We start from the raw sequence: 23,040 nt of genomic DNA, 5'->3' as shown, positions 1-23,040 counted from the left end.
CCGGAACCGGAGGTCCAATGCGACTTTGAAACCTCCAGGACCAGGACTCCTAGAACACCAGGAACAAGGCAGCAGCACGACCAGGCCATCCTGTCTGTCACAGTGAGATCCAAGCGGAACATATATATAAATTCAAAAAATCTGCCACTTTAGTTACGGAATGAATACAATGCAACTCGAAATCACCCTTGTACTTCTTCGCCCTTTTCATATGTGCCCGAATAGTGCTGCTGGTTCTGTTTTGATACTGAGTAACAACTGACTATGTCAGATACGGAGTACTACAAAGCAAAGAATGTATACTTCAAACTATCCATTGGATGTTTTTTTATACAACAATACAACACGCAAAATCTGCCCCTCTAAACAAGATCCAAAAATGGGACGACATAGATACTGTTTTTCCGCTTAACTAAGCAGAATATTCTGCACCGCGCCACGCCACGGCTAGATGCATATGCTTCTCCTTTCCTTGTTCCTGCTAGCAAGATTCGTTGCTCGGAGGAGCTTCTCTCCTGTTGCTGAGCCGTAGATCCAACTTTATGTTCATAGCCGCCAGCTCGGCCGCCAGATACCTGAAGACGTACGGCATCGCCACCGTCTCCATCCCTTTGTTTGTCTGGCAGGCCTGGCACGCAAAGTTCTTCGCGGGCCTCACCGTGTTGAGGCCCAGCATGTGGCGCTTGGATTTCTTCTGCGTGTCCGAATTTATTACCGTCGCCGACAGGAGACTCCCGCAAAGGGAGCACACGTCCGCCACGTGATAGTCCGAGCAGGTATGGAGCCTGTCGTGCAAGAGATATGAAGCGCCGTGAGCAAGGAGCGCGTCACGCTCCATCTCACCGAACCGAATCCCTCCGCCGTGTTTCCTTCCTCCTATTGGCTGTTTCGTTACTTGGTCTATACGACCTGTGGTGCGAACCTACAAAAAAATAGCACGTCAGTGACAGTCTACAAAAGGAATGGCAACGAAACCGTTATGAAGGTAAACACTTGTCAGGTTATGCTTGAGAACCATGTGTTATTTTCAGTATAAAACAGTTGCACACCTGAAATTTGTCTGAGACCATATGACGAAGGCGTTGGTAGTAAACAGGTCCAATGAAAATCTCAAATTGAAGCTCGGTGCCAAAAAGCCCACTGTACAGGACCTCGGTTCCATGATGATTAAATCCATAAGATGCTAGCATGGGACCTAGTTCATCCACAATAGAATCATATTTACAACGATTTTCACCGTCCTCTTTGACTGAGCTTGCAAAAGGTGTGGCATCAATGAACTTCCCATGTGCACTTCCAGCCTATGGAGAGACAAATGTCAGTCACTGAAGGTGCAAAGACGCATTCTCTACTAAAATAGTCAAGCTAACATGTTATCCATCATTATACGAAGTTTATTCTTAGACAAAAAGTAATCCCAGCATCAGATATGTACTTCTCTTAATAATCTATCAGAAATCAGAACAACGATTTTGTAGGACATGTGAATTTTCTTACTGGCAACGACGAAATTTATTTCGAAGTGTTTCAATGTGTCAAAGTAAGTAGGGGCATTTTCACAACAAAACAAGGGCCTGATTAGAAACAACCCATCACCCCAAATATTAATACGGTTATTTCTGCATTGATGCAATTTCGAGTTTGGTGGCACAGAAGCATTACTCTTCTTTAGGGAACTCCAAATAGATGAAAAGCTAAAGTTGCCACAAAGTGATAAAACACAAGGCCTGCAGGGATACATAATAATTCAAAGCACCAAACATGCCAAGCATTATCATTATAGAAGGTACATCAATACACCAAACTCATTCTATAGTTTTGTGCGTATCAGGAGGGGAATAATTTAGATATGAAAAGCAAAGCTTACGTGGCATCAGTTCTACTTGATTTTAGCAATTCATTTTCCCTATGGATTAACCCAGTTGTTATTTATTTAAACATGCAATACGATATTGGGTTATCTCAATCTAAGAACACAAAGCAAATATCACCTTTGCTGCTATGGACTCTATAAGCATTGCAATTGTCATTCTTGAAGGAAAAGCATGAGGATTAATGATGAGATCTGGTCTCATGCCGGTATTTGCAGAGAACGGCATATCAATGTCAGGCCACAACTGTGAACAAACTCCCTTTTGCCCATGTCTACTGCTGAACTTGTCACCAATTATAGGATTCCTCTTGCGACGCAGACGAATATTTACCTGATAAACACATAAAGGAGAAAAGCACGCGAGATAAGAAAAAACAACTCTGAACACTTCTCAGAAACTATTTTCATGTAAGCATTTGAGAAATTCAATGTACAAAATACTACTCCCTCCGATCCATAATAAGTGTCGCAATTTTGAACTAAGGTTGAACTAACCTTAGTTCAAAACTGCGACGCTTGTTTTGGATCAGAGGGAGTACTGAAGTTCATTGGTTCATAAGAAGTCATAGGTTTTAAGTGGTCTGGAGAAATTAAGAGTTTTTCCTCTTGTAGCATTTAAGCATACACAAAGTGCCACTGTCATACAAGCGTTTGAGAAATCCATTGGTTTACAAAATCTAATCCTAGAAATAATTTAAGCAACAGCTTTTTTAACTTGAGGTGGAGGTGCACTCACCTTCTGCAGGGAACCTTTTGAATTTGTTCCGTTGAGAGCAACATAGTCAATAACTGCTGGCTCTGTCCCCTTTAGTCTGACTGGCCTTATTGCACCGGTGAGTGTATTATAGATACTGTAGTACTGCTCATATGGAACTACTGTCTGTTCACAGAAAATACATCTCAGAGTAAGGACAATACCATAAGAAGAAACTTGACCACTTCTCCTTCCTCTTGAAACGGGAAAGACTTAATTCATACAAATAGATCATTACCTCTCCAACCCGAGGAAGGCCATCTGAATCAATTACATTGTTCGTGTCCCTCGAAAGAGGGCTTTTGGCAAAGATTTCTGGGACATTTTCTGTCCTTTTTGCTGACAAGTCAATGCACTCTGTCTGCAGGAAGAGTTCGCAGAAAAGTACTTACAAAATTTTGAGAAGTCAAGGCTCATACTTTCGAATTCTCCTACGATCTATTTGTATATGCAATTAAAATAGCATTAAATAATCTCAATGTAGCTCATCTAAATATAAATATACAACAAGATACACTGTGTATGCTAAGAAAACTACAATTGTTCTTAGTGAAAATAAGGTGTATACAACATGTACAATTTCAAGTTCTACACGTTTCACACTGAAAATAAGGTGGAATAAGAGTACAGCACTTATGTTCTAGTTTTTCAGAGTCTAGAAGATGAAATGAGAGTGGTAATTTTGTTCCACTTTCTTCAGAGTTTACTGTATGATGTCTAAAATTTGGAGTTCATTCTATGTTACTTCAAAGGAGACAAATCTGATAAATTACCAGAGAAAAAAGGAAAACCAAAGGACAAACGCTACTATTCACAGCAAACTGATCGTTTGTGATTCTTCAAACACATGACGAATCTGAGGTTGTAATTATAGAAGGGAGCCAGACAAACATTCCACAGAGAAAATCAGAATTTTTCTTATGTATATAGCGGCACAACTAAAGTAGACTTTGTTAGTGGACTACTCATATGTTGCCAGAGAGAACCATTGACTGGTCATAGAAAAAAAAAGACTACATCCCATACATTGCGAAAGGTGGGGAAAGCAAAAACTGCCTACAGCTGTTTAGGCTCTATAAAGCATGCTTTGAGACTCCATAGATATTGTATGAAAGAAAAGGTTCTAAACTAGACAGCACGAATTTATGCATGACTAGTGAAGTTCTTGTAGATAAAAGAACAGCTCACAGCCTCACAGGCCATAATTACCTGGAAGATATCTCCACGGAACATCCCACGGTCAACGGCTGATTTATTTAAAATCATGGCATCCTCCATGTCATAACTAGATTACAAGAACAATTTATCATGTCCAGAAAATTTTCACAAATAATCATACTGCCGTAGCATGATAGAAGGCTTACCCTGTATATGATAGCACCGCAACAATGGCATTTGTTCCTGATGGAAATTCATCCATATGATATTTTTTATATGTAGCTGTTCGAACAATTGGTGACTGAGGAGTCTGCAAGCCAAGAAAGATGGTTTATAAGGAGACAATAGTTTACAACAAGTGGTGTTAATTGTGTATGCAGGGAAGGGGCAGGGGAGCAGACGAAGTGTAAGCAAGAGAAAAATTAATAGAGTTACTCGGAAATCTATCCTATTGTAATAATAGAGATAGATAGATGACATCATATTGGTAGAGCGGCGCGTGAAGGCTGTGTGTGTTCATGCTTAATTTTCCTTTTTTAGCTCTTTCATGGCAAATTCTCAATCACAAAGAGATGAACCTTCTGTCATCCATGGAAAATATTAACCCTTCAACTTGGTCTCAAGAAATCCCGACAAAACTTAATTCTGTATTTGAACAACGAGCCACTTGAGGAGCTCCGAAGTCTGAGTGATTTTTACTCTACCTACTTTTACCAACTATTTCATACTTCCTCCGTTCCCAAATATTTGTCTTTCTAGACATTTCAAATGGTAACAATATACGGATGTATGTAGACATATTTTAGAGTGTAGATTCACTCATTTTGCTTCATATGTAGTACAACAACAACAACAAAGCCTTTAGTCCCAAACAAGTTGGGGTAGGCTAGAGGTGAAACCCATAAGATCTCGCAACCAACTTTGCTTCATATGTAGTCATTTGTTGAAATCTCTAGAAAGACAAATATTTGGGAACAGAGGGAGTATATTTTAAGAAAACTATTGAAGGCTTTAGAAAGGCACTGGATCACCAAATTCTGCTGGGGCCTGGATGAGATACAGTTGGTGCGGATACATGACCAAATATTACGTTATGCACTAGAGTAATAAACAGCCAAATTATAGCTCTACCTAGTGACATCTGATAACTGTCTGCTACAAATTCACAAAACCCAGGCTTTAGATGTATGCTCATAGGCAGTTCAAATTATCAATTCCTTAAGAAACATATAAAGCTGATTAAGCAAGTATAATACATGTATAAAATTTAAACAAAGACAACTCATGAATGCACTGGTCATTTGAATATGAAACAGGCAAAACAAACCTGTAGATGGAATGCCTTGACATCTGTACGATATTTTAAAGCTTGGCCACAAAAACCCATAGTTTGCTTTGCCATCTACAGAGAATAGGCAGGAGGATTAGTCAGTCCAAAAGAGAAGAGCCTCGCCCTTATTTAATCATTATGCATGATCAATTGATCATCACATAGGCAATATAAGACTATTGACCTGGCATTGGTACATGTTCCGAGGACTTTGGTTGTGATCAGACCAAGGAGTCAGATTTGCAACTACACTGAGAATGGCAGTAGGGTGAATTTCTTCATGTGTCGCAGGAAACTCCTTTTTTCTCCCACCGTCCCCACCATCAGGACATCGTATCTCCATAAATGCCTAAAATACAATTAAAAATCAGTTCTCATAATATTAGTGGCAAGTGAACTGATATGAGATTGAAAGAATTGATCAAAGGAGACCTGTTCAAATGGTCCAATAAGCTCAATACGTGGCTCTCCATCAGGTAGGCTAACCAGATTTTTCACTGGTCGAACAAATCTTGCAGGACTTGTAAAAAGATAGAGCCCAGGATAAGCCCCACCAAGACTTAAGGGAACATAGCCCACTTCTAAATCCTCCGGAGTCTAATGCAGAATTTGGAACATGATCCTCTGAGTTAGTGCTTTACAACAAAATATGTCACTCACATGAAAAAACAAAAAAACTACAAATATGTAAGAGAACAAACCGCTGGGTGTGCCAGTAGCTTTAATCTTCGAAGATAGTTAACTACTTCCTCAATCTTAGCAGAAGCAATAGAACCGACAATGCATCCATCCAAATGGACATGTAGGATCTCCGGGGGACCAGTATGCTCCATCTTCGGCAACAACGGGATCATTCCACCACGAACCAATTCAACTAAAAGCTTATCCTTTATTTTCTGAAAATCTTTAATTGCCCCTTCTGAGTTGTAGCAGGATGAAATACCTGGAAGTACCAACGATTAACTAATGGTAAAAAGTATAATACGCTGACATTCTTAGCAGCACTACTCCCAATCCCAAGAAGCTTTGCACACGCATGCATCATGTTGGCAAAGACAACAGAGAAGATGCAAAATTCAATCCAAAAGAATGACAACTTGTGAATATCTTACGGCATATGGAAGTCATATGGTTCAGTAAGCCACAAGGCTCTCCATCCGGTGTATGAACTGGACACAGGAAACCCCAGGACCTACATAGAAATTCTCAGAACAAGCAATGTTGGATGCAAGAAAACAATAATATAATAACGCGTGAGGATCACATACTCTGGAAGTAACTTTCTAACAGTTGTTGTACGCATTTTAGCAAAAGAAGAACCCCTATGAACAGAACGAAAATGTGAGATATAGCGATGAAAGTTGAGTCGCTCAGCTTGAATGGTCATCCCTTCTCTCTGAAATTTAACAAAGAAATGCATATTATTTCTCAAAGTGGCATGGAATAAACATATAAACACTGACAACATAAGAACAGAAGCGGCTTGGAAAAGATCGATGCCGTCAGCATTGACATCAAAATTCCAACAGAAAAATGGATCAGAATTCATAATCTTTGTCAAGTACCGTCTTTCTCATAATCAGAAGAAAAGGAATCAATTGCGTCAATAAAATTCCAGGGAAATGATGTCTTACAAGCTAAAACTATTATGTGTCCTATAATAAATGAAGTAAATGAAGTAGGCGCTGCGTTTTCTTTTTAAGCAAAGAAGTAGGCATCCCAAGGGGCACACCTGTGGAAGATCCAACATTGATTGTGAATTCGCTCTGCCAACCTTTATCAAGGTCTCAATAGCTCTGCCTACAGATGTTGTATATTTACTAAGAAATTTCCTAATCTCCAGTGCTGCACAAATCAACACATACGATTAGTGAAACATAAAACATGCCAATGTACTGAAAAAATAACTCAGCTAACAAAATCCAACAACCACATCTCAACCTAAAAACTGGTGCAAAAGGGCCATTAAATGGTGAGTAAATGTAAATATACTAGAGAAATGAACACCAATTGACCCAAATCTGGCCAATTTAGACTGCTTTATTGAGCTAGTTTTTTGTTTGCTGAGTGCAATCATGCTACTTCATTATTCGGTGTTCAGCTTGTCTGGCTTGTGGTATTATCTAACTGGTCAGAATAACCAAAACATACAACAGTGTTCATCTCCTTTAAGCCCTAGGATCCAAATCCAAAGTACATCACCATGTCGGCACACATCCTTAACAATATTTTATAAGCTGGGGCCATTTCACAATTTTAGTGCATGCATTAGTGATTTATAAATTGCGATCTGTCCTAATTAAAAAATGCCCCGCCTACACTCACATCCAGATTCCCCGGCCTTCCAAAATAGGACTTCTCGATACCACTGAAAAGGTACATGATAAAATTGTCGATTTGGTCTATAAAGCAGCTACCAATTGACTAAAAGGAAGATTCTCTTCTCCATACCAATCATATTTCAACAGAAGGGATAAAAGAGTGAAGACAGAATTCACATGCTTGTGTTACCCTGAAGTTATCTCCATGGCATTTTATATACTCACGAGAAATAGTATTAGATTATCTCTCAATAACTTGAAGCTAACTAGAGATCCTCATTACAGAGTTCAAGCAAGCATCACCATGAGATCTTGAACTGAATATACTTAAACAATTCAAGGATATGCAACACACCCTCCATTCCAACATATAAGGTGTAATTAGTTTTTTCAAAAGTCAAACATGTGCATGTTTGACCAAGTTTCTAGAAAAATATATCAATATCTACAATACCAAATTTATATCATTTGATCCATCATGTAAAGTATCTTCGTAGTTTATCTATTAGTTGCAGATGTCGATGTTTTATTCTCTAATCTTTGTCAAACATACAAATGTTTGACTTGCACAAAAATTGATACACCTTATATTCTTTAATGGAGGGAGTATTATTTATAGCTGTGAGTGCAAATTCCAGTTGCTATCCCAGCCCTCTGAAATGGTTATTTTCGTGGTCCGGTTAAACATTATTCTAGATATTGGTCAATGAATTGTGTGGTTTCACCTCAGAGCACAACTCCAGAGAATTAGGATACTTGCAGCAGATCACACTTCCCTTAAGAGAGCTAGTTGGGCGAGTGTGTCAGGCAAGGTGTGCTTGTTATTGCATGATCATTAATGCATCAGTAGAAAATTCATTGTACTCCTCTGAAAAAGAACCGAAAGAAGAATCTCGGAAATGAACCAAACTAAATTAAGTGCACACAACACATGCTTCATATTGTAACCAGTAAATAAAATAAATTTATAATTCAAAAAATGTTTCATATATCAACCTATATATTATCACGACAGGATCTTGATATTCCAAGAGATCAAAATAACTATGGTACACTTCTACACAGATCCAAGTGTTATGGAACAATACGATCAGCAATTAGATCCTCATGTGGAAAAAAATTGCAGGCATATACACATAAACTAATGCTTTTTGGTATAAAACTTGAGTAGAATAAACATACAGTTATTGAGTTGAAAGCTTTTATTCTTCGTAATCTCTTCCATAATTAAACGCTTAGACTTTTGCAACCAATCTTGAATCCTATCCTGCAGATATAAAAGAAAACTTCAAGAAATATGGGAGATAGAAGAATCAAAAATTGCCCCAAGGAATTAATGGCACTAACATCAACATAAGACACACCAAAACAACAACATAAATCATGCGTAACACGTTTGTGTTGTATAAAAGTGTTGTTATGGGCATGTGAGACGCAAGTATGGACCTCTAAACTCTGGTAAATATGGTTTTGCTCCTCCTCTTAATGAAGGATGTGCAAAATATGCTTGTTTGCACCTTCTGAGAAAAAAATTCCAGTCTATTTTCTCAATATTGTATTTATATAAGGAGCGATGTTGAAATAAACTCAACATCACGGTAGACAAATAAAATACCATTGCAAATGTGGAGTGACGAAGAAGAATAAAATAGGAATTTAGAACATCGTAACGGTGCACTGTTATACTCCCTCTGTCCCATAATATAAGAGCGTTTTTTACACTAGTGTAGTGTCCGAAAGGCTCTTATATTATGGGACGGAGGGAGTAGTTCTATAGAACCGCTTTTCCAAAAGAAATAAACAAGGGAAGCTCCGTAACCTTAAGAAAAACTGTGATCAGGTGCCCAGGCAAGAGTGCTTCTTGGAATTGAAGTGCGTCAGGATTATCAGGTGACGTAGTTTGATCAACAAGAGCATAAAGTTTCTGCAGCATAAATCTAATGCAAGAAAAAGAAAGAAACACACGTGGTTAAAAGTAATCGAAAGGACAGAAATTTCATGATATGGTAACAAAAAAATTAACTCACATTAAAAGATTAAACTTTGCGTGGTTGTCATTTTGCAGGTGCACGAGAATATAGTCCTTGATAACCGCCTCAGCAACCTAAACAGTGTGGAATGGCCAAAGTGAAGAAAGATCCAAATATTAACACATGCAAACAAAAACAAAGAAAACACTCACGGTTTCATAATCATCTTTTTCAAAACCTTCCATTGCAGACCGAAAGTACTTGCCTGCATTTGAGAGATCATTAACGATGTCAACAAATAAGAGGGCTTGAAGATACTATAATGCAAAATAAATATATCAAACTACCAAAAAGTACCAATATGCACTAAGCATTGCGTGCGCGTGAAAAGGGACAGAGCTCTGACTTCGTCAAGAATTATTTGTGTCCTTTCACCAATTAGCTGAGTGCTGACAACTCCCTTTCCTCTTTCACGTTTATCACTGTAGCAGCATGTCAGGCTTGCAAATATTTCCCGGTCACTTGTATCAATAAGGGCCTGCATTGGTAGATCCAAAATCCAGTAAAGGCAGTGTACTTGGAACCAATGGTAAGGATACTGAGAACGTACCCTGGATATATTATCTATAAGATAAAAGCATGATCATTTGATAACCCAGTAAAAAGCTAAATACTAATACAAAAGGGGCACAGTACCTATTTAAACCAAAGGATACTTAGCTTTGCAAAAGATGAGGATGGAACTATTAAAATAAGCTGAATAGTGACTTTACAGCATAGAATTAGTTCATGATGTTAAGAATCATTAATAGAACACAGCTTAACAAACTGGAACACAGCAAATGTCCAACATTCTAAGTACTTTCAGGACTCCTTTGATTGAAAGGATTTTCATAGGAATTTTGGAGGATTAGAATCCTTAGGAATTTTTCCTATGTTGGTTGTTTGATTCATAGGATTGAATCCTATAGGAGTTTTTCCTAAGGATTTCTTTGTACTACTTCCCATAGGATTTCTATAGTACCCACTCAAACCTCTTCGAAAGAATCCTTTGTTTTAACTATGATGCAATCAAACAACCCAAAATCCTGTAGGATTGAGATGACCACGCCATTCCAATCATATGTTTTTTCTATTTCCGTGTTTCTAGAATCCTGCGAATCAAAGAGGCCCTCAACGTAATACAATGCCTGTCCCGGGGATCTACGATGAAGAAATGGAGATGAAAGTAAACAGATGTTGTTTTTACTCACATAAACCATGGCACTGTACACAAAATGAACGTTGATGGATTATAATTCTAGTTATGAAATGGTAAGCATCAGCAAATGATGATAGTATTCTACCTTGAGAACAATCCCAACTGGAAGGAGAATTTCTCTGCCTGCAAACCTATTTTGACCACAAATTCAAAAAGGTCAATTTGGGGGAAAAACCTTCCTCCTCTTCGACTCGCTATGTACCAACACAAACTTACCAAAACCCTAGCCTTGCACTTCCATTTTGTAGGTAATACAACTTTACAGTCACACTGGACTGGTCGTGATGAACACATCTGTTGGAGGGAAAATAAATGGCAATATCAAGTAACACAGTAAAAGCATACAGAAGAAACTTGATGCTTAATATAGACACCTCATCCATCCGAGGTTCCTGCTTAATATACAGAAAACCAGACAAAAGATCTTTTTATCTCTTCAGTGTCCAATTTTTTTAAGAAGTGCCCAACCCTGGTTAAAACGAGGTTTTAGAAAAACAAAGATATGTAAGAGAAGGTGGAGGGACTTTAAGTCAGTAAAACCAAGGCCCTGTCCAGTATTTTGTCCCCACCATCCCATTAGCGCTTACTAGTGCTTGTGTACAAGAGACGCTGAAACAAAACTTGGTGACAACTTTCCAGCAAACTTTCCGAGTTCTAAACCATACCATCTCAATGGTGGAAACTATGAACAAAGTTATTGTATAGTGGTATCTCACAGTGAATCCATACATTTCTGCTGCCACATGTCAGCTTAAGGTGATGCTCATCCTATAATCCCTAATTCAAATGACAGCTTGAAACTTTAAAGTTATAAAGTATAAAGCATCTCAAAAAAGAACAGGGTGCAGGTTTTGCATCCAGCTGGTCTGGACACAAAAAGGTAGATTTTGAAGAAAATATCAGGCAGAAATCATGTCCATTTCCCATTAAGTGGCAAACAACCGAAGATACCATGGTCTCAAGTTGATAACATCACCCCTATTTCTTTCCAGTGCAGTGATGGACTCCCAAACTATAATGTGATCCAGATATAAGAGATGTCAAGCTGTTTCCAATCATTATCCAGTTCTGTGTGCAATATACAGTTATATTGTAGTAATGGACAGCTTATTTGTATTTTAATGCTTTAAAGTTAGTCTGCCGTGACCATCTAGTATAAGCAGAAAGTATATAAGCAGTTGGAAACTTAAAGAAGCAAGCAGACAATACCTCATCACCACTGCTTTGTCAGTGTATCCCGCACCACGTTTAATAAAAGCACCACGGACCATGCCCATAGGCTGAAAATTGACATAGCAAATTCCTCATCAGAAATGATGTTGTCTACTTTTTTTTATCTAACAAATAGTAGCCTACTGATATAAAGCTCCAAGCAATGGTGTGCCTGCCTTACATAATTACGCTTCTGTAAAATAAGAATTCGGATAAGTCTCTCCAAGCCACCACTTATAAAGTACCTAAAAGAAAATAGAACATGCATCAGAATAGTGAAATAATAAAAAGAGGGAACAATATGAACAGCATAATTCAGGACCAACAAAGAAGTATGAATAGTTTGACACTGTACTAAATACCGAAATCATTTTTATTTACCACAAGTACGATGCTATTAGAAAAAATTATAAGCCTTGGAACGGTGCAAAGATGAGAACACAACTTCAACAAAGTTGAAGAGTTCCATTTGGTAGTGCAGTTGCCTGCCCCAGAGAAGAAGTATAAAACACACTAGTGCATGCAGTCCGTACAATATCTTATTATTTGATTTTCAAACAAGCCAAAGATGACAGGTAGAGGAAGGAGTTGACAACACAGAAAAGAGAATGTAAACTGAAAGGGGAAAGTAAATGAACATGCAAGTACATAACAAACTCACCCGCCCATTTCTGTGGCCTCTTCACCGTGGTAGATCAATTTACGTGGATCAGCGCCTCTTAGGTGGCAAAGTTTTGACTGGAATAGCAAGAGCATAAAGTTCAGGGAAAAGAATCAATGAATGCACACAGAGGTTGAAACAAAATAATTTAGCACCCATAAATAAATAGTTAAAAAGATATTAAGCAACAACAACAGTTCTTTACACTGGCATAAAGAAGTAGTATATATACTACCTACATAAACCTTATACACTCCCAAACTACAGCTACATACTCCCTTTACACTAGATATTTGTGCACGATACGTGGGTGTAATTACACCAGTTGTAAGACAAATAACTCCTAATTTTATACTATTGTACAGTATGCTATTTTTCATCTGTCTGAAGAATAAGATAAATGCATAACAGTTGTCACAAGAACCCACAACAACAAAGCCTTTTAGTCACAAACAAGTAGGGGTAGGCTATAGTTGAAAGCCATAACATCTCGAAACCTAGTCAAGGTTCTGGCACGTGGATGATCAGAGCTTACTTCAAATGAGACAACATAACAAACTTCACGGCATAACGTGGACATTTTAATCACTTGCGACCAACTGAGCTTATAATATAGTAATGGCTATTTTGAGGCGTATTTAAGGCCAAATGTTGGGAGGAACTCCTGACTTGCTAGTTCGGTTTGCAACTGTTGAACTTATGTGGGACCATATGTGGGATCATAGAAGGCCAAGCTCAAAAAGACACACAATGCACACTGATATGTTGACCGCAGTACGATAGACGAAGTAGACCATAGAAGGCCAAGCTCAAAAAGACACACAATGCATACTGACATGTTGACCGCAGTACAATAGACGAAGTACCAAAGCAACTTGGGTTACTTGTCTTTCAAACTTGCAAATTATAGGTTCCTAACATAACATCTACTCCCTCCATTCCAATGAATAAGGCATGCATGCATTTCAAAATTGAACTTTCACCATAAATTAGACCAGCCAGATGTGGGTTATATGTGACCAAATTTGTACCGTTGAATTCATATTCGAAAGAAGTTCTCAAGGTATGATCTTCAAGTCACAAAATATATATTGTTGGTCTAATTTATGGTCAAAGTTTGATTTAAGAATGTGTGCGCGCTTTATTCATTGGAATGGAGGGAGTACCAAGAGCAAAAGAAATTACTTCAGCACATGAATCAAAAAGTGAAATTAGAAGAGTAGTCAAGAATAGGTAACAACCATCAACATAATCGGCAAATGACCAAAATTGAAGGTTTGTCTGATTGGCGCCCCATCATTAAATTGGAAGACAGCCTCCACTTTGAATTCGCCACTATATGAAATTCTACCTTGCCTGCACTGCTCCGACAAAATGAAAATGGGAAAAATGAGTCAGACCTACAAACACCAGTATACATTTACAAAGTAAACTCCAATAACATAGCAAATCAGTACGGACTATGATATATTCATATGTGTCAATGCTTAAGATAAAAATGGATAAAATATTGCGAGGAAAGGAAATATATAAACCTCTTGCGGGTAGAGCGGTTGTTCCAACCGACCATCCTTCATCGGTGGGAGCACATGACCCTTCTCTAAGGACAGTACAGACAATTGTTAAGGAGAAGACACAAGGAGAGCATTAACCATGCTGTTTTATGCATCATTCACTGTAATATCCAAGTATCCATTAATTTAGCATGCCTTATAAACTGTACTGGAAATTAATTGGTTTCATGGTAATTAAGTATCCGCGTCCAAAGAAGCAATAGACGAAAGCTTAATGTGTACTTTAGTAGTTCTGAGTTGGCACCAAGTACTATTTAGAACGACTCTCCGAGTTCTTATCCTAAAGCTCCCTCCGTCCGAAAAAACTTGTCCCTCAAATGGATGTATCTAGCACAAAGTTAGTGCGAGATACATCCATTTGAGGAACAAGCTTGGGACAAACTTTTTCGGACGGAGGAAGTATTAACTTAGCTACAGTCCACTGGGGTGGGTAACAAATGCAAATCCACATAAAAAAAGGGGGCCTGCGGCCAGAAATACTGGTGTCGTGCTCCAGAAAATCTACCACTATGTCTTTTTGTTCACTTCCTGCTCTGAATACAGATGAAAGTGACTGTGTCCTGCAACAGCTGCTAACCAGGCAAGCAACGGGAAATTGGACACTGATAGCGGGTACTACTTGCTCCAAGTCGCGATTGCTAAAATCCTATAGCTAACATAGCAAGTGCAATGACGAACAAAGCATAAATCCGTAAAATAAACATTTTTCTGGGCGAGTGAAAACAAAACGAAGTGAAGCACAAAGGATATTTCTGAGGGTAGCGTTGGAGGAGGGGTCGGTGATCTCCATGGGGCGGATGGAGAGGAGCATCTTGTCGAGCCCCTCGTCGAGGAAGTAGTCGAACGACTCGATGTGCGGCCGGTACAGCTCCCGCAGCGTCGCGTAGTCCTCCTCCTTACCCGCCGCCGCCGCCGCGGCGGCGGACGATTTCCCGGCCGCCGTCTGCATGCCCGTAGGAGGGATACGGTGCGCTGGGGTATGGCACGAAGAAGTAGGGCTACGACGAGTGGCGGCGGCGTTCGGCTTTCGGCGGGAAGGGTAAAACCCTAGAGAGGGAGGGGAGAGGGGAGGAGGCGGCGGGCGCGTGGGGGTTTAAGGCTGCAGAGAAGAAGACCCACGAGTCCACCGGCGCGTATTGGTTTTTCATAAAACCGGGCCCAATCTAATCTAAGCTGCAGAACACACACCGCTTTTTTTTATCCAAAATGATAAATGCCCCACGTTTGGCACTTATCAATTTGGTCCAAACGCGAATCAACTTGTGGTTGAGTTGGTTAGGTGTACAGTGGTATCCCTAACCCATCAGGGTTCAAATCCTGATGCTCGCATTATTTCTGGATTTATTTTAGGATTTCCGGCGATACGCTTTCAGTGGGAGGAGACGCTCCCGTCGACGAGAGGCGCATGATCTCTCGGAGGTGCTCATAGGGGTAGGGTGTGTGTGTGCGTTCATAGGGGTGAGTGTATGCGCGTGTATATGAGCGCTTGTGTCTGTACCGATGCTCAAAAAATTTGGTCCAAACGCAGTTATTTACGTTTATTTTGCGTGCACGAATCTTGCAACTATTTCCTGAGTTAAGCGTCGCATCATCATGCTCGCACGATCGCCACCTCGCGGTTATTTCAACACGAATATGTTTTAATCATCCAATTGCCTTCACTTCTCATCCACCCCGCATTCTACTTCATTTTCCCCATCTTTGTGGCAGTTGGGGCGACGCAGAGGCGATTCCATGGCGACTCTCCGGCGAAACCGCGTCAGAAGTGTCACGTAGGCCGGCTCCTGTCATCGGGAGTCCATGCAGCCGCTGCATTGCCGGGAAACTTTGAAGCCGCGCATATGTTTTAATCATATGCGCCACCTCGCGGTTATTTCAACACGAATATGTTTTAATCATCCAGTTGCCTTCACTTCTCATCCACCCCGCATTCTACTTCATTTTTCCCATCTTTGTGGCAGTTGGGGCGACGCAGAGGCGATTCCATGGCGACTCTCCGGCGAAACCGCGTCAGAAGTGTCACGTAGGCCGGCTCCCGTCGTCGGGAGTCCATGCAGCCGCTGCATCGCCGGGAAACTTTGAAGCCGCGCAAGGTAACCGTGAACCCCTCGATGCTTCCCCATTTCTTCTTTGTGCTCCGGTGGCAGTTTCATGGCGAATCCGTGGTGCAATGGTACGGGATCTCGTTTCCCGTCACCGGGGAGTCGCTGCCGCATAGATAGGTTCGTCACGGAGTTGGCATTCCACCCGCGGAAAGCTCCACCCGCAGTGTCGCGCGAACACTCACTTTCTCCATATTGCTCCTTTGTTTTTCCGTGTTGGTTCCTTGACGAATCCACGACAGAATGGTACGGGCAGCCGGTTACGGTCGCCGGGGGGGGCAGTCCCTGCAGTGTAGCTAGCCTAGCCTCATCGTTGAAGTTTATGACAGTGTAAATCTACAGACACAGCGCATGCTTTGTTCAGTTTGTATGAGCCCTATATTTAAATTGCTTTTTTTGGTGCAAACATTCGATTGAGATTCCATAGAAAACTGTTTTTTATCGTCACAATTGGTACAAGAACATGGCATTTTTCTTTTAATCACATCCCATCTAATTGTCATGTTACTAAATGCAAACATGGCGACTTCCTCTGAATTGGTACCTGAACACTTTGTCATGTTGCTTAGGTAGAACATGGCAACTTCCTCCTAACCACAACCACTTACTTGTCATGTTTCTGTAGAAAAATATGACAACTATCTTTGTGCCAGAACCTGGAACATATACTCATTGCCATACTTCTGATTGAAAACATGGCAACTTTGTCTAAACCACATAACCATCACTAGCCATGCTACTGAATATAATCATGGCATCTTTCTCTATTTTTCCAACACTTGACATGTTGTTTTCAACTAAATTACCATGTTATTTACTAGTCTTGGGCATGCCACATTACCTGCATTTTTGTTGTAATTTAGAGATTCCTTGCAATTTTTGTATAAGAACATGGCAACTTTTGCTCAACTACAACTCATCAGTTTGACTTCTTACTCACTACACACATGGCAACTCTCCCTGTGCCATAAGCTGAACACTTGTCGTACTCCTTTCATAAGAACATGGCAAATTTTTTAAACTGCAACCGATCATTTTTTTCATACTACTGAATAATAAACATGGCAACTTTCTCTGGACCAGGATCCATCAACTACCATGCCACTGAATATGAACATGGCAACTTTGGCAACTCTCCATGTGCCATAACCTAAACACTTGTCGTAGTCCTACACTAAGAACATGGCAACTTCCTATGGACCATAATCCATCAAATGTCATGCCAGTGAACATAAACATGGGTACTGTAGCTGATTTTTAATTTTTGTCATGTTGTTTCTCAACAAAATTGCCATGTTATTTAGTCATATTGGGCATGCCACATTTCCTGCTATTATGATGGGTTATTTAGTGTGAATGTCCAAGTTTCGGTGGCTTTCATGATGTCAACGTGTAAATAGATCCGAGGGTCCCCATGGTTGTTTTGCAATGTCAGTGTACACGATCACAACAACTGTTTTTTTTCATCACAATGTGTGTATGACGAACACGACAACTTCCTCTTAACAACCCAATACTTGCCATGTGTGTACTCTCCGCTTCAGCCCAAGCTTACCGGCGACGGGCCTCGCTCTGCTTGCTCGTCAGAAGTTAGTCTTTCTCTTTATACTTGAATATGTTTTATCTGCTTGCTCGCGGTTATTTCAACACGAATATGTTTTAATCATCCAATTGCCTTCACTTCTCATCCACCCCGCATTCTACTTCATTTTCCCCATCTTTGTGGCAGTTGGGGCGACGCAGAGGCGATTCCATGGCGACTCTCCGGCGAAACCGCGTCAGAAGTGTCACGTAGGCCGGCTCCCGTCATCGGGAGTCCATGCAGCCGCTGCATTGCCGGGAAACTTTGAAGCCGCGCATATGTTTTAATCATATGCGCCACCTCGCGGTTATTTCAACACGAATATGTTTTAATCATCCAGTTGCCTTCACTTCTCATCCACCCCGCATTCTACTTCATTTTTCCCATCTTTGTGGCAGTTGGGGCGACGCAGAGGCGATTCCATGGCGACTCTCCGGCGAAACCGCGTCAGAAGTGTCACGTAGGCCGGCTCCCGTCGTCGGGAGTCCATGCAGCCGCTGCATCGCCGGGAAACTTTGAAGCCGCGCAAGGTAACCGTGAACCCCTCGATGCTTCCCCATTTCTTCTTTGTGCTCCGGTGGCAGTTTCATGGCGAATCCGTGGTGCAATGGTACGGGATCTCGTTTCCCGTCACCGGGGAGTCGCTGCCGCATAGATAGGTTCGTCACGGAGTTGGCATTCCACCCGCGGAAAGCTCCACCCGCAGTGTCGCGCGAACACTCACTTTCTCCATATTGCTCCTTTGTTTTTCCGTGTTGGTTCCTTGACGAATCCACGACAGAATGGTACGGGCAGCCGGTTACGGTCGCCGGGGGGGGGCAGTCCCTGCAGTGTAGCTAGCCTAGCCTCATCGTTGAAGTTTATGACAGTGTAAATCTACAGACACAGCGCATGCTTTGTTCAGTTTGTATGAGCCCTATATTTAAATTGCTTTTTTTGGTGCAAACATTCGATTGAGATTCCATAGAAAACTGTTTTTTATCGTCACAATTGGTACAAGAACATGGCATTTTTCTTTTAATCACATCCCATCTAATTGTCATGTTACTAAATGCAAACATGGCGACTTCCTCTGAATTGGTACCTGAACACTTTGTCATGTTGCTTAGGTAGAACATGGCAACTTCCTCCTAACCACAACCACTTACTTGTCATGTTTCTGTAGAAAAATATGACAACTATCTTTGTGCCAGAACCTGGAACATATACTCATTGCCATACTTCTGATTGAAAACATGGCAACTTTGTCTAAACCACATAACCATCACTAGCCATGCTACTGAATATAATCATGGCATCTTTCTCTATTTTTCCAACACTTGACATGTTGTTTTCAACTAAATTACCATGTTATTTACTAGTCTTGGGCATGCCACATTACCTGCATTTTTGTTGTAATTTAGAGATTCCTTGCAATTTTTGTATAAGAACATGGCAACTTTTGCTCAACTACAACTCATCAGTTTGACTTCTTACTCACTACACACATGGCAACTCTCCCTGTGCCATAAGCTGAACACTTGTCGTACTCCTTTCATAAGAACATGGCAAATTTTTTAAACTGCAACCGATCATTTTTTTCATACTACTGAATAATAAACATGGCAACTTTCTCTGGACCAGGATCCATCAACTACCATGCCACTGAATATGAACATGGCAACTTTGGCAACTCTCCATGTGCCATAACCTAAACACTTGTCGTAGTCCTACACTAAGAACATGGCAACTTCCTATGGACCATAATCCATCAAATGTCATGCCAGTGAACATAAACATGGGTACTGTAGCTGATTTTTAATTTTTGTCATGTTGTTTCTCAACAAAATTGCCATGTTATTTAGTCATATTGGGCATGCCACATTTCCTGCTATTATGATGGGTTATTTAGTGTGAATGTCCAAGTTTCGGTGGCTTTCATGATGTCAACGTGTAAATAGATCCGAGGGTCCCCATGGTTGTTTTGCAATGTCAGTGTACACGATCACAACAACTGTTTTTTTTCATCACAATGTGTGTATGACGAACACGACAACTTCCTCTTAACAACCCAATACTTGCCATGTGTGTACTCTCCGCTTCAGCCCAAGCTTACCGGCGACGGGCCTCGCTCTGCTTGCTCGTCAGAAGTTAGTCTTTCTCTTTATACTTGAATTTGGAGCATAACATAACAATACTACTAAAAAAACCATGGCAACTTTCTCTAAACCACGGTCCATCACTTACCATGGTACTGCATAAATACATGGCATCTTTTCTCTGACTTTCAACATTTTCATGATGTTTTCAAACAAAGTTACCATGTTATTTAGTTATCATGGGCATGACACAGTACCTGCATTTCATTCAGCGGCCTTCTTCAATCTTTGCAATCCACGCTCCATCAGGTCCCCCCCTTACATCCTACTATTTTTTTGTGTTTATCACTCTGATTTTCTGTCATGCCTAATGATTAAGCAAGACATATGAACTACGTATTTATTCATTTGCATACTCAAAATTTTCCAATGGAGATGAAGTTGATATTGCAAAACGAGGAAGAACATGTAAATAGTTGCCATACTGGTGTACTTCTTGTGCAACGTAGTTGCACTGTTTGAACAGTTTTCTAACATTTTTTTCCTTTTCTCTTTTAGTGCATTTGTTCTTTTTTACAGCATCATGATTCGCAACCATCAGGAAGATGAAGATGATGACTTCATGCCGCTGCCACCAAATGATGCGGCTGGTTGCAAAAAAAGACAAGAAGGAGGTTTATTCTTGCTTTTCATCTCCCCTTTGACGGTTTGTGCCTTTATTATGGCAAAAAAAAATATCAAAGTGAACATGGCAACATTCAGTTATTGCACATGGCAATTACAACATATTGCATACGGTAACTACCTTTCCAGACTTCATGCTTTCTCTGCAGTAGCTGCCACATGGCAAGTTTAGCACATTGCACCTGGTTACCACAGTTTACTTCATATGGCAATACCAGCACACGAAACATGTCAACCTCAGCACCCTAATTTTAAAAAAAAACCATATACATTATATATTCCAAGTGGAACAAAGATTCTATTTATTTTTTCAGATGCACATTTGACAAGTTTTAAGTTTTTCTTTCTTATTACCTTCATTTTTTATTCTTGTTGAATTGTTTCCAGAAGAAGAAACCACGCAAGAACGATTGACTGAACTGAACAAGGGATTCAGTTCTGACTAGAAGGCAGTTGTTGCCGAGATGGGGATGCAGGCATTGATGGATGCCCGATGCACAAACTTAGTGAATACTATGTGCGATTGGCTCGGGAGATTTATGACCCTGCTTCTAGGGAATTTGTCATTCCGGGACATGGAAGGCTCCTTTTGAACGAGTACTCTATTTTCACCACCTTGGGTGTCCCCCATGGAGGAATGGAAGTCCCTTACCAGGTGGACAGCAAAGCTGAGGAAGATTTGTTCCCTCGATTGTTTCCCAGCGAGCAATCCATGTCTGCCATGACTGCCCTTGTGAATTCGTTGGCTGCTATGAAAATCCACGGCAATGTCTTCAAGATGAAGCTCCTCACGTACCTGATCTCGTCCGTCTTTGCGCCTACCATGTCCCTTCGCCCAAGCAACATATGCTTACCTATCCTGGTACATTTTCATCACTTTTTGTTTTGCTTTCTTCTTTCTGTTGTCTCGTACTAACATGCTTTTTCAATTTGTTTTTTAACCGTGCATGCTGTCCTTTTTGAATTTGCAGGACAAGCTGAAAGATGTTTAAAACATGAATTGGTATAATTTTATTGATGACTTCCTTCATGATGCCTTTGCCAAAAAGATGTACTACAAGGGTTGTTGCCTTCTCCTAATGGTCAGTGTTTTCTGAAATGTTTACACATGGCATTTTTTTTCACAATCTAGCAAATCCCACATGGCTAATCTAGCGGATACCACATGACAAATCTAGTGGATCAGACGTGGCAACTATAGTAGTGTATATATGGCAAATACAGTAGCTCAGACATGGCATTTTTAGTCATGTCCACATGTCAAACAAATCACCTTTCAGATGGCAACTCTATTATTTCCCACATGGTGATTATAACATTGTTTAAGTGGAAATCTAGTGTGTTGCACATGACAATTATAGTATTACATACATGGCAAACATAGCATATCAGACATGGCAAGTATGGTAGTTCATGCGTGGCAACTACATCATTTTGAGAAAATTCCTTATATAACACTACTTTAAATTTTGTTTCCCTATTTGACACTAGAAAACTTTTCTGCCTTATTTAACACCCTGTCTAAATTTTATGCCCTTTATAACACTTTCGTCCATTTTTAAGTCTTAGCAGTGTTAAATGACGCATGAAATGACCTATTTGCCCCTCATGGGTATGTGGCCAATTTTTCAAGTAAAATGCATGTGTGGTCTCTAACGTTGTTGACGTTGTTTTGTCCTCAAACTAATGATCTGTCTCAATACGGTCCTCAAACTTGATGTGTCAGACTTGCAATACACGTCGCGAACGCCACATCAGCTGTGGGCCCATTTGTCATGGGCCAAAAAATAGATAAAATTTCCATCAACCATGGTGCTCATGTGGCGCGCGTGAGGGCTGAAACAGAGCAATGGTGATCAGACCATGTTCACGTACGCAAGTTTGTTGGCAGTGCACAGCTAGAGTTAGCCCGTGCCATGTTCACGTACACAGGTCTACGGTAAAATGCACATGTACTACTAGTTGTGTATGATCGATCAAGTTACTTCTTTAGCTAGCTTTGCATGTACATATATTTATTTACTGCTCATGGGCGATTGATCCCCAACAGTGATAAGGGCATGAACGACGTACGTATATGCACTCGCGACTCGTGAGGCATACACAGAGGCGCGGACACGCCGGTGAAAGACTGAAAGTGAAGATGCGGTCTAAGCTGCAAATTTCTGTCTGGTCAGAGCTCTAAAAAAATAATTCTAAGTCTCTATATAGACATGGACACCACAAGTAATGGGTGGGCTGGTTCATAGGTGCAGCAAGACGAACATATGTCAATCGATTTTGCTTGGGAATTGGTTCACACACCTAGCAAAACGAGTTGGCCGGATACACGCATACACGTAAATTTCTGGTCACATGTCACATGTCACATGAAGGGCAAATAGGTCTTTTCAGGTGTCATTTGACATCGTTAAGGCTCAAACTGGTTGAAAGTGTTATAAAGGGCATAAAATTTAGAAACAATGTTATATAAGGAAGGG

The 23,040-nt window shown here is 40.4% G+C and overlaps 1 protein-coding gene across 1 annotated transcript; it reads right to left on the bottom strand.

Annotated features, from left to right (window-relative positions):
* Positions 1–95: 95 nt before the first annotated feature.
* NRPA2 (nuclear RNA polymerase A2) lies at positions 96–15,230 on the bottom strand. Its single transcript, XM_087519262.1, has 27 exons — positions 14,865–15,230; positions 14,076–14,149; positions 13,782–13,901; positions 12,541–12,617; positions 12,061–12,124; positions 11,877–11,947; positions 10,884–10,961; positions 10,753–10,798; positions 9,764–9,944; positions 9,619–9,671; positions 9,464–9,540; positions 9,256–9,373; positions 8,619–8,703; positions 6,848–6,960; positions 6,384–6,511; positions 6,228–6,307; positions 5,817–6,058; positions 5,548–5,712; positions 5,300–5,464; positions 5,113–5,187; positions 3,992–4,095; positions 3,837–3,912; positions 2,866–2,988; positions 2,610–2,753; positions 1,992–2,204; positions 1,050–1,301; positions 96–922 (listed from the first exon to the last, which is right to left on the bottom strand). Exons 1-27 carry the CDS (start codon positions 15,061–15,063, stop codon positions 482–484), a joined length of 3,564 nt encoding a protein of 1,187 aa, XP_087375388.1. The 5' UTR covers positions 15,064–15,230; the 3' UTR covers positions 96–481.
* Positions 15,231–23,040: the final 7,810 nt, after the last annotated feature.

This window comes from Triticum urartu, chromosome 1A (genome assembly GCF_056163025.1).
Source record: "Triticum urartu cultivar PI428250 chromosome 1A, HENAU_Tu73, whole genome shotgun sequence".
NCBI classification, from domain to species: Eukaryota; Viridiplantae; Streptophyta; class Magnoliopsida; order Poales; family Poaceae; genus Triticum; species Triticum urartu.
Note: the sequence above shows the minus strand (reverse complement) of the source record. Positions and strands in the feature narration are given on the sequence as shown.